Here is a 12265-nt window from a genome sequence, read left to right as displayed (position 1 = left end):
TAATGACTGAAATCCCGAGGCCTTGCCTTGGAAAACTTGTTGTAGTATACTTTGATGACATACTCATCTACAATAACAGTCCATTTGAGCATCTGTCACATTTGGAAGCAGTCTTTAAGATACTCAGGGAGCAGAAGCTGTATGGAAAACTAGAGAAATGTACCTTCATGGTCAATGAGGTAGTATTTTTTGGGTATATTATATCTGGAAGAGGAATATCAGTTGATCAGGAGAAGATCAAAGAAATGCAGACATGGCCAGTCCCACAAACAATCACAGAGGTAAGGGGATTCCATGGGCTAACATCTTTTTACAGGAGATTTATCAAGAATTTTAGCTCAGTTGTTGCACCAATCACTGAGTGCATGAGAAAGGGAGATTTCCAATGGACTGAAGCTGCTCAAGTCCTTTGAGAAAATCAAGAAGTTGATGTGTGAGACTCCCATTCTAAAACTACCTGACTTTGATCAATTGTTTGAAGTAGAGTGTGATGCCAGTGGGGTTGGAATAAGAGCTATCCTACTCCAAGGAAAAAAACAAGTGGCTTATTTCAGTGAGAAGCTGAATGGAGCTAAGTTGAGATACTCAACTTATGATAGGGAATTCTATGCAATCATCAGGACCCTCACACATTGGGGTCACTACCTGAAACCTAAGCCATTTGTGTTACACTCAGATCATGAGGCCCTGAAATACATCGGCCAACACAAGCTGAGCCATAGGCATGCTAAATGGGTGGAATTCCTACAAGCATTCACCTTTTCAAGCAAATACAAGGAAGGGAAAGAAAATGTAGTAGCTGATGCCCTATCTAGGAGGAACTCTCTGTTAACTGTCATGAACAACAAGGTCCTTGAGTTTGAGTTCATGAAGGAGATGTATAGGGAGTGTTAAGCCTGATATTCCCATAATATGTTCAGGGTACTATCATGCCCTGACCTGACTTTCAGGATAGAAGTCTCAAGATAATTCAGGCTTGGCACCAGGCAGGAGAGGATAACGGTCAAATATAAAGATATTATTTGACCAAGTCGGCAAAAATTATATGGAATAATTATCATATAATTTTGGTAATTAAATCAGCAATTAAGGAGAATATTTGGTCATTATTATGGAGCATTCATCCGGGTAATTAAGCACATTAAAGACAGTAATTAATGGCGCCATTAAAGGAGAATATTATGCCATTAAAGAGGAAGATTATGCGGATATGTGAAGATTACTATATAAAGAAGACTGAAGACCATTTGAAGACAGGTCCCAATATATTCTACCATACGAGACAAGATTACAAACTTTACTATTACAACATTTAGAACAAAATACGTTATTTAGCTAAGGAATACAATTCTTCTCCTAATATTATAGTGAAACCTCTCCTGGCTTGGTGCCCGTGGTTTTTTCCCATTCAAGGGTTTTCCACGTACAAAAATTGTTGTCTTGTTTGTTCTCTTTATTTTATTTTCTTTACGTTTTATCAAGCCTGCCCTGCAACCACGCACAAGATAAATGAGCTAGTTAACCCTGCTAACTTTCTACCCTGATCTAATTCAGTCCTGCGCAGAATCCAGATAAAACAATTGGCGCCCACCGTGGGGCATGTAGCTCATTAAACATCTTTTTTCCCCTTTTTTCACCAAGAAAATCCAAAAAGAAACTATAAATGGCCACTCAAACCGTAGAGGAACAATTGGCTGCTGCATTACAAAAGGTGGCTCAATCCGAGGTTGAAATCCAACAATTGAAAGAATCTGAGTTAGCCTTAAAACAGAAGTTGGAAAAGTCAAAAGGATCAAGCTCCAAGATCCAACCAGGAACTCCATTCTCATCAATTATCAAGCACTTTTATTTCTCGAACTTTGGGAGTCCAAGTGGTGTCAAGAAACAAATCAACGTTGATGATGATGAAATTCCCAAAGATGACAACGAGAAGCCAGACGAAACAGGAGCAGCCGTTATGATGGCAATAGTCTAGGAGATCAAGAAACTCAACGAAAAATTCGAAAGAATACCTGAAGTCCCTGCCAGCTTGGAAGAAGCTGTCCCAGAGAGTTATGTTGACTCGCCTTTCATAGACGAGATAACGACAGTAGATCTCCCAAGAAGTTTGTGATTCCATCTATAAGAACCTATGATGGAATCTCAGACCCACAAAACCACGTAGCCTTTTACAAACAAAAAATGTTGCATGTATCTATTCCCAGTGAATTTAGGCAGGTTTGCATGTGTAAAGGATTTGGAACCACTCTAACCAGTCCTGCACTGCAGTGGTACATTAACCTGCCAAATGGAAGTATAAAATCCTTTGTTGACTTGATCAATACGTTCAACCAGTAGTTCGCCAGTAGCAGAGAATTGGAAAAACGTTCCAGCGACTTGTACAAGATTACCCAGATGAAGGATGAGAGCCTGAGAAGCTTCCTTGCTAGGTTCAATAAAGAGAGATTATCAATCCCCAGGTGTGACATCGGCACAACAGTGGAAGCATTCAGGCAGGGACTGTTACCCAACAGTGACCTTTATGGTGAATTAACCAAGTATCCATGTCACTCCTTCGAAGATGTTCTGGCAAAGATGCTTGTCTATATCAGGCTAGAGGAAGACAAGAGTTACAAGTTTGGAGGATCCTGTAATTCAAAAGACTGTGAAAAGCCGAACAGGAAAAGCGCCGGCAGGAGCAATAACTACAGGAGTGGTCCATACACCAGGCCTGATCAATCAGAAATCAACCTAGCGCAAGAACAGCAAGGTAAGGCTAAAATTCATCCACCTATCTCTGAACATTTCTGTGTTGATATTGCAGGCTTGATCCAGCGACTGGACAACATGGGGCCAGTAGTCAGATGGCCCAGGAAGTTGGATAACCCAAATCCAAGGAAGGATCATACCAAATGGTGTGAATTTCACATGGATATGAGGCACACGACAAAAGATTGCTTTACCCTCAGAAAGGAAGTAGCCTACCTGTTGAAAGCTGGATACCTCAAAGACCTGATAAAAGCCAGGGGCGGAACTAAAGACCCCAGTAAAAACAACAAAGAGCTGAAGCAGGAACGCAAACTCCCTCCACCACCTCCACTCTACGAAGTAAAATTATAAATGGTGGATTAGAGATCTGCAGCCTGACCAGTTCAGCAGCAAAGAAAATAGCTAGGACGCCTCAAATTAAGTCACCCTGCAAGCCTGACAACATACCACCCATCACATTCAGTGACTGTGATTTGGTAGGTATTCCTGACATTCACCACGATGGCCTGGTAATATCTATACAAATTGGCACCGCCAATGTGAGAAGGATCTTGGTAGACGGAGGCAGCTCGGTGAACCTTATCATGCTAGATGTGCTCAAAGCCAGGAAGATCAAAGAGGATTAAATTACCAAAAAGTCCCGTGTCTTGGTAGGGTTCAGTGGCGAGACGAAGAACACATTGAGAGAAATCTATCTCCCTACCTACGCTGAAGGTGTTGCATCCTATGAAAGATTTGGAGTCCTGGACTGTCTATCCTCTTACAACGTCATCCTGGGCAGACCTTAGATTCACAACGTCAAGGCTGTCCCCTCAACTTATCATCAATACATCAAGATACCAACAGATTTGGGAGTAGCAACTATCATAGGTGAGCATAAGTCAGCTCAGGAGTGCTATACTGAGGCCCTAAAGCCTTCCAAGGCATGTAAGTCCCTCGCATAGCAATTACCGTACCGTGTCAGGAGCACATATGTGGCGCCGCCTAAGATGGAAACAGATCAGGTAATCCTCAACCCTGAGTATCCTGACAGGTATGTTCTAGTTGGCTCTGAACCCATTGACTCAGTCAGGCCCAGGTTAGTAAGTTTCCTTAAAATAAATCTTCCTATTTTGCTTGGTCTCACTTTGATATGACTGGAATTAGTGCTGATATTATCACTCATAGAATTAATATTGACACATCTTTTAAGCTTGTAAAACAGAAAAGACGTAAGTTTGCACTAGAAAGAAACGCCATTATCAATGAAGAAGTGAACAAACTCTTTCACATGGGCATGGTCAAAGAAGTAATGTACCCTGAATGCCTAGCAAATGTGGTGGTCGTACAGAAAAAGAATGGCAAATGGAGAGTCTGTGTGGATTACACTGACTTAAATAAAGTCTGTCCAAAAGATCCATTCCCTCTTTCACACATTGATGCTATGGTAGATGCAACAGCAGGACACGAAATGCCCATGTTCATGGATGCTTCTAGTGGATTCAATTAGATAAAAATTTACCCTGCTGACCAGGAAAGTAGTGCAATTATTACTGACCGAGGCATTTACTATTACACTACAATACCATTCGGTCTAGAGAATGCAGGGGCAACATATCAGCGCATGGTCAACATGATGTTCAAGGAAAAGATAGGGGACATCATGGAAGTCTACATTGACGACATGGTAGTGAATTCCAAAAATGCATAAGATCATGTGAAGCACTTGGAACAAGCATTTCAGATCCTAGAAAAATACAACATGAAGCTTAACACTGCAAAATGCCACTTCAGTGTTTCTGCAGGGAAGTTCCTAGGCTATATGGTGACCAAGAGAGGTATAGAAGCCAGCCCTGAACAGATCAAGGCCATACTGGAATTATAGTCACCCAAGTCTGTCAAAGATATTCAAATTTTGACAGGAAGGGTAGCTGCCCTAAACAGGTTCATATCCAGATCGTCTGAAAGATGTAAAACATTTTATAACCTACTCAGAAAAAATAAGCAGTTCCAATGGACTCTGAACACGAAGAAGCCTTCTAAGATTTAAAATTATATCTCTCATCTCCACCTTTACTGGCCAAGCCAGAAAAGGGGGAACCTCTGTCAGTATACCTCTCCGTTACTGAAACCGCGGTAAGTGCATTCTTGGTAAAGGATCTGGAAGGCCAGAAACACCTTGTCTATTATATAAGTAAAAGCTTGCTAGATGTAGAAATGAGGTATGGTTTACTTGAAAAGTATGTTTTAGCTTTGATTTTGTCATGTGCCAAGTTGCGTCCTTATTTTGAGTCTCACCCTATATATTACCTTTTAACCCATGACAGCAATCAAATCACAGGCCTTAGCAGACTTTGTGGTTGATTTCAGCCCTAACCTAGAATCAGACCTGACCAAGGAAGTCAATCAGTTAGAAAACAAAATCTCAGACCAGCAGTGGACCGTGTTCACAAATGGGGCATCCAATGTAAGGGGGAACATGGTTAGGATTAGTGCTAAAATCGCCACAAGGGGACACTATAGCCCAGACTGTGAGTTTTGAATTCAAAGCTACTAACAATAAGGCTGAATATGAAGCCCTCATAGCAGGACTCAAGGTATGTCTAGACCTCGGTGTTCAAACCATAAAGGTAAAAACTGATTCACTTCTAAGTGAAAATCAAATAAAAGGAATTTATACAGCAAAAGATGAAAACATGATCTTATATTTAGAATATGCTAAAAAACTTTGCGATAAATTCATTTCATTTGACATTGAGCAAATACGAAGTGACCTGAATGCCCAGGCTGATGCTCCGGACAGCCTTGGTTCAATTTTCACCCCTACTATTTTTGATAAGATACCTATTGTTCATATACTTGAACCTGCCATCAGCAAAACTAAACAAGTTAGTCCTGTCAACACTGACAATAACTCCTGGACTAAACCCTACTACGACTGGTTCCTACGAGGCATACTTCATCAAGGCAGGCACGAATCTAGAGCTTTTAAAATTAGGGCCTCTTCTTATTCCATCATCAATAACACTCTGTTTAAAAGATCTCGGGCTGGACCTTATCTAAGGTGTCTTGAACTACATGAAGCCAAGCAAGTACTTCAAGAAATTCATGAAGGATATTGCGGCATTCATAAAGGAGGAAGAAGCCTGCCAAGTAAGGTACTCAGGACTAGCTATTACTGGCCAACCCTGAGGGCTAACTGTCTATACTATTGTGCAAAGTGTGAAGCCTGCCAAATACACGCCCTAATTATTCATCAGCCATCATAACTACTATATTCAATTTCCGCACCCTGGCCATTTATGAAGTTGGGCATGGATATAGTAGGAAAACTCGCGGTAGCACCAGGCCAAAAAGTGTTCACGTTAGCCATGACTGACTACTTCTTCAAATGGATTGAAGCAGATTCTTTCAGGCAGGTTACTGAAAAGGAAGTGATATCCTTCATCAGGACAAATATCATATGTAGGTATGGAGTCCCTTCAGAGATAGTCTGCCACAATGACACTCAATTCATTGGAAAAAGAACCAAAGCTTTCTGTGATGAATGGAATATCAACCTGGTGACTTCAACCTCTGGCTATCCAAAAGCAAACGGCCAGGCTGAATCAAGCAACAAGATAGTCATCAACTGCCTAAAAAAGAAACTGAAGAGTGGACGAGGCAGATGGGCTAAAAAAAACTTCCACTAGTACTCTGGGTAGACAGGACAACTCCAAAGATATCAACAGGCCAAACACCTTATTCCCTGGTGTATGGTTGTGAAGCAGTCATCCCTACAGAAGTACATGTGCCAACCTCAAGATACAGCCTAAACAACATCGAGGCAAACGCCAACCTGATGCAAGACAACTTAGTCCTGACCAAAGAACTTAGTGGCTCTGCTAAAATTAGGATGGCCTCATATCAACAAACAGTAGCTAAAAGTTATAATAAGAATATCAAAATCAGAGTTCTCAGGGAAGGGGACCTTGTCTTACGAAAAGTACTCCCAAACAAAAAAGAAAAATCAGCAGGCAAGTTAGCCCCTGCATGGGAAGGTCCATATTTAATAGACTCAATCGTCGGACAGGGAGCATACAGGCTACAAACCTTAGAAGGAGAAATTATCCCAAGGTTCTGGAATAAAACTCATTTGAAACCATTTCTTATATGATTCATAGAATGAAATAGCTATACCCTGTCCTGACAAGGTAAAATTCGAATTTAGACTTATAATTATTTGATACATCTATTTTTTGCTCACTTTGCCTGATGAAATTGTCTGCCTTATATGATCAATATGCAAATTCTATGTGTACCCTGTATGAAAAACTTATATGTTCAACCTTGCTTATACATACTTTAATATAATACTTGAATCCTGAAAATTATAAATGAATTGTTGTTGCATGAACAAAATTTTCAGTATTGAGGGCTACCCTGTTATAGCTGTATTTTTTTGAAGTACCTTTCAAAATTTTCTGCACCCTGTCGTGCCCAAACGAAGGTTGGTAACCCACACCAGATACGGTAAATACAGGCATGCAATAATTGCCCAACACAAGTATTTATAGCACACCTCTACAACGGCTAGACGCATCACTGTGACGTGTAAGGTGTGAGACCCTGACGACCGTCCAAATGTCCTCCCAACAGGCCGAATACCAAGCCCTCTAGCCAGGCAGGAGACATAAGCCCTCCAGTCAGGCCGGATCCCACCCACTTTAATCATAACAGAAAAACTATATATGATTAAAGATTTAATAAAACATATGACAGGATAACAGGCTGAAAAGTATTTTTAACAGGTTGAAGTAAAACTTGCCAGGTTAAGAAGTAACAAATCAGGCAATCCAAAAATAAAAAGCAAGCCAGAAAGGCAAACTTGCTATCATTACCAAGCCTTCACCCCCTGGGGAAAAGGCAACAAAAAGTTTAACTCATCAGGGATACCTTCCCTGACAAAAGGAACCAAAATACCAGATTGTTTATCTAAGGACATCCCCCCTGGATGGGCCAAACCAAAGATATTAAAATTTCTTAAAAACTACTGCTTCTCCTGAGAAGCAACATCAACAACATCACCCTCGGCCTTCTTGGCAACCTCAACATCCTGCTCCACTGGAGAATCCACTTCATCCTCTTTACCAAGGTTGTGCAGCTCAGGATACCTCTTAGCAGCTAGAGCCATCTCAGCTTCAGGGTCCCATTTGGCTCTAGCCTCTACAGGCTCAGTCATTGCAGCAACTTTCCCCCTGACAAAGAAGTAAAAAGAAGCATCATCAAGCTTACCTTCCAAATTATACTTCTCCATTTGGAGCTCCTAATTCCTCTATAAAGCCTCTTGCAACAGCTGTTTGGCAGATCCAGCCTCCAACTTGGCAGCATCACGCTCAATCTGCACCCTCTTCAAATCAGCTCTGACAGCAGCTAAGTCAGCCTGAGCAAAGGAAAACTCAGACTTCAGCTTATCAAATTCAGAGCCAAGTGAATTGACCCTGGCCGCCAGTAAAGTAGATTGGTAAGCATTGAGAAGGCACGTCATCGCAGTCTAGATATGAAGATAAAACCAAACTATCAACAACACAAATCAAGAAGGTGCCAAGAGAAAAACCAGGCTAAAAGAAGAATCAAGCTACCTCTCCTAGAGATGCAAGAGCGTATGTCACAAGATTGACAGCATGATCCACCACGGCAACTACCTTAGTAAAAGATTCAACAGGAGCCATTGACAGGGTTGAAGGAGAGATGGAGGTAGCAAACTACTGGATCTTCTCCCTAGCAACATCCATATTATCCACCCTAGCCTTGACCTCCCTGTTAGGAGGAGCAATACCAGCCGCATCCTCCTTTCTCTTTTGAGCTGCCGATAATGTCTTAATAGTTACAGAAGGTGCAACAGGAGTAACTGGGATACCAGGCACATCAGTCAGGTCAATTGGCTTATCAGCTTCATTACCGGGACCACCACTGCGCTGGGAACCCCCTTCCTTGATCTGAGCAAGCCTGGCGTTTAGATTAGCTATGCCAAATCTGCCATGCCTAGAAGATAACCTGTTAGCTGCAACATGAGACACTATATCAGCAATAAGGATGAAATCGCTATAAACAGATTTCCTTGAGAAAAACACCAAAAGAGAAGAAACCTTACCACCAGAAATAGAAACCTCAGCAGGCTTGGCAGGCTTTAGAGCCCTGGGATATTTTCAGCTTTTAAGCAACGTGGAAAATAAGCAGCCCCACTACAATATGGCCATGACCTTTCAATAGAAGGAAGAGCCAAAAAAGTATTTACCCTCTCAGAAGGATAACCAACATTGCACACCCAATCATCCACTGTAAAGCAAGGTACAATTGTTAAATATTTCCTACTTTCCTTTTTTACTAACAAAATATGTGCAGGAAAAACAAAATAACAGGGAACTTACCAGGAACGCAAGCACCATAATTGAGATATGCCAGGTCAGGCCCAATAGAATTGGTCCTGATAAACATATAGCCAGCAGCCCAATTCTTATCAGCACCGCTGTCCAAATTACTGAAAAGAGGAGTGGTCGATGGCCTAGCCTTGGAGTTAACCCTATCAGGGCCATGGGTCTTCAAAAAATAGCAACTTTTCAGGTCACCTAAGATAAAGGACAGGTTGTGCTTCCCACACAGAAACTCGATTGAATGAACCACCTTCTAAAATGAAGGCATGATCTGATATGGCGGAACACCAATTTCCTTAATTACCTCCTTCATCAAGGAGGAAAAAGGCAATTTGCAACCGGCCCTAAATGCCCAATCGTGAATACAAAACTAGCCCGGACAAGCCCCGTCTGCCCTGATTAGTGAATCTTCAGGAATCTAGACCTCGGCATTCGCAGGGATAACTCCCTTATCCTTCAAAATACTCTCAAACTCAGGTTTGAGATGGTTGGGAAGGCTAAGGTGCTCACTAAGTGCTTTTATTAGCTTGAACTCAAAATCGTTATGGAAGATAGACACCATCTTTATAACAGGAGTACCAGATGGGATTTTAGAATACTCGAGTCTATTTTCAGAGGTTTGTTCAGGGTTTGGAACATCAGAAGTACAAGAAGTAAGTGCTCCCCAGGTTGATTTTCTTTTTACAGCCATTATTTTATTCTCTGATAATTTGTAGAAAGATGAACGAAGGTTGAAGATGAAGATTGAAGAAGAAATTAATGAGATTTCAAAGGAGATAATCGAGTTTTTGGTGAAAAATGAAACAAGAGTAAAAAGGTATTTATAGTGCGGTGAATGCCTAGGGTTAATGCAAGTTGCATGCAGTTATTTAGGCGGTTGGAGTAAATAAACACTTATCGCATTAAAAAGCAACTAGTCATTTTTCTGCATTGATTACACTCAACCGTCTGAAGCAAGTTACTTAATGATGTTTATCTTCTCATTACTGACCTGTCTCAGCGACAATGAGAAGATAAAGGGGCAATTGTTAAGACTGATATTCCCACAATATGTTTAGGGTACTATAATACCCTGGCCTGACTTTCAAGATAGAAGCCTCAAGATAATTCAGGCTTGGCACTAGGCATGAGAGGATAACGGTCAAATATAAAGATATTATTTGACCAAGTCATCAAGCATTATATGGAATAATTATCATATAATTTTGGTAATTAAATCAGCAATCAAGGAGAATATTTGGTCATTATTATGGAGCATTCATCCGGGTAATTAAGCACATTAAAGAGAGTAATTAATGGCGTCAACAAAGGAGAATATTATGCCATTAAAGAGGAAGATTATGCGGATATGTGAAGATTACTATATAAAGAAGATTGAAGACCATTTAAAGACAGATCCCAATACATTCTACCATATGAGACAAGATTACAAACTTTACTATTACAACATTTAGAACAAAATACGTTATTTAGCTAAGGAATACATTTATTCTCCTAATATAATAGTAAAACCTCTCCTGGCTTGGTGCCCGTTGTTTTTGCCCATTCAAGGGTTTTCCACGTACAAAAATTATTGTCTTGTTTATTCTCTTGTTTTTTCTTTTCTTTACATTTTATCAAGCCTACCCTGCAGCCACACACAAGATAAACGAGCTAGTTAACCCTACTAACTCTCTACCCTGATCTGATTCAGCCATGCGCATAATCCAGATAAAACAGGGAGGATCCTGATTTCTCTGAGGAATGGATCACTCACACAGAAGGACTTGTTCAATGAAGAAAATATTTGCTGCAAGAGGATTTTGTATTTCATAGGAACAAACTATGTGTGCCAAGGGGATCTTACAGGGATTTGATGGCCATGGAAGTCCATTCAGGAGGATTAGGGGGACATTTTGGGGTCCAGAAGACCCTAGAGATTTTACAGGATCAATTTTACTGACCAAGAATGATAGGTGATGTCCAAACATTCCTTAGAAGGTGTTCAACATGCCAGAAAGCCAAGAGCTCCTTCCATGCTGGACCATACACTCCACTGCTTGTCCCTGATAAACCTTGGGAAGATGTGAGCCTTGATTTTATTGTTGCCCTACCTAGGACACAAAGAGGGTAGGATTCAATCATGGTAGTTGTGGATAGGTTCAGTAAGATGGCTCACTTTATAGCCTGCAAGAAAACTGAGGATGCTGCCAGTGTCGCTGAGTTATATCTCAGGGAAATTGTGGGACTCCATGGGGTTCCTAAGACAATTATCTCGGACGGATACCAAGTTCCTGAGTTACTTCTGGAAAACCCTATGGAAGCTCCTGAAGACAAAGCTTTTGTTTAGTACCTCCCACCACCCACAAAATGATGGCCAAACTGAGGTCACCAACAAAACTTTGGGGAGGATACTAAGGTGTCTAGTCAGCAAGACCTTAAAGGATTGGGATTTGAAGCTAGCTGCAGCCGAATTTGCATTCAACAGAGCACCCTCTACTGCTACTGGTCACAGTCCCTTTGAGGTATGTTTGGGGTTAATCCACTTATGCCCTTGGACTTTTCTTCTGTTCCAAGGAAAGAGCTCAATCCAGATGCCAAAAGAACAGCTGAATAACTACTGAAGTTACATGAATCAGTGAAAAAACAAGTTGAAAGGTCCAATGAGTTGTACAAGAAGCAATCTAAAAAGCCTAGGAAGAAAAAAGAATTTGAGGCAGGAGATCTGGTATGGCTGCACCTAAAGAAAGAAAGATTCCCAGCAAAGAGAAAGAACAAGCTTATGCCTAGGGCAGATGGACCATTTGAGGTCTTGAAAAGAATTGGCCCAAATGCTTACAAGATTGACTTGCTAGGGGACTATGGGTTCATAGAACGTTCAATGTAAGGGATCTCAGTCCATTCTATAAAGATTCTGAGGAAGAAGAGGATCCAGGCTTGAGGACAAGCCATGTTCAACCAGAGGGGTTGCAGTAGGAGCTGTTAACCAGGCTAATGATCTTTTTAAGGAAGGCCAGGTTCAACCTAGCCATGGCCTTACTTTGCCAGGATATGGGCTAGGATTACCAGGCATAATCCAGGCCACATTAGCCCCCACGAAGCCACATTCAGGCCAATAACAATGCTAAGGCCATCTCAACTATCAG

General features: G+C 41.2%; 1 protein-coding gene across 1 annotated transcript; it reads left to right on the top strand.

Annotated features, from left to right (window-relative positions):
* The first annotated feature begins 6041 nt into the window (after positions 1-6041).
* On the top strand, positions 6042-6419 carry LOC141654925 (uncharacterized). Its single transcript, XM_074462035.1, has one exon. The coding sequence runs from the start codon at positions 6042-6044 to the stop codon at positions 6417-6419; it is 378 nt and encodes a 125-aa protein (XP_074318136.1).
* The last annotated feature ends 5846 nt before the right edge of the window (positions 6420-12265 follow it).

Source organism: Silene latifolia, chromosome 1 (assembly GCF_048544455.1).
Source record: "Silene latifolia isolate original U9 population chromosome 1, ASM4854445v1, whole genome shotgun sequence".
Classification (NCBI taxonomy): domain Eukaryota; kingdom Viridiplantae; phylum Streptophyta; class Magnoliopsida; order Caryophyllales; family Caryophyllaceae; genus Silene; species Silene latifolia.
Note: the sequence above shows the minus strand (reverse complement) of the source record. Positions and strands in the feature narration are given on the sequence as shown.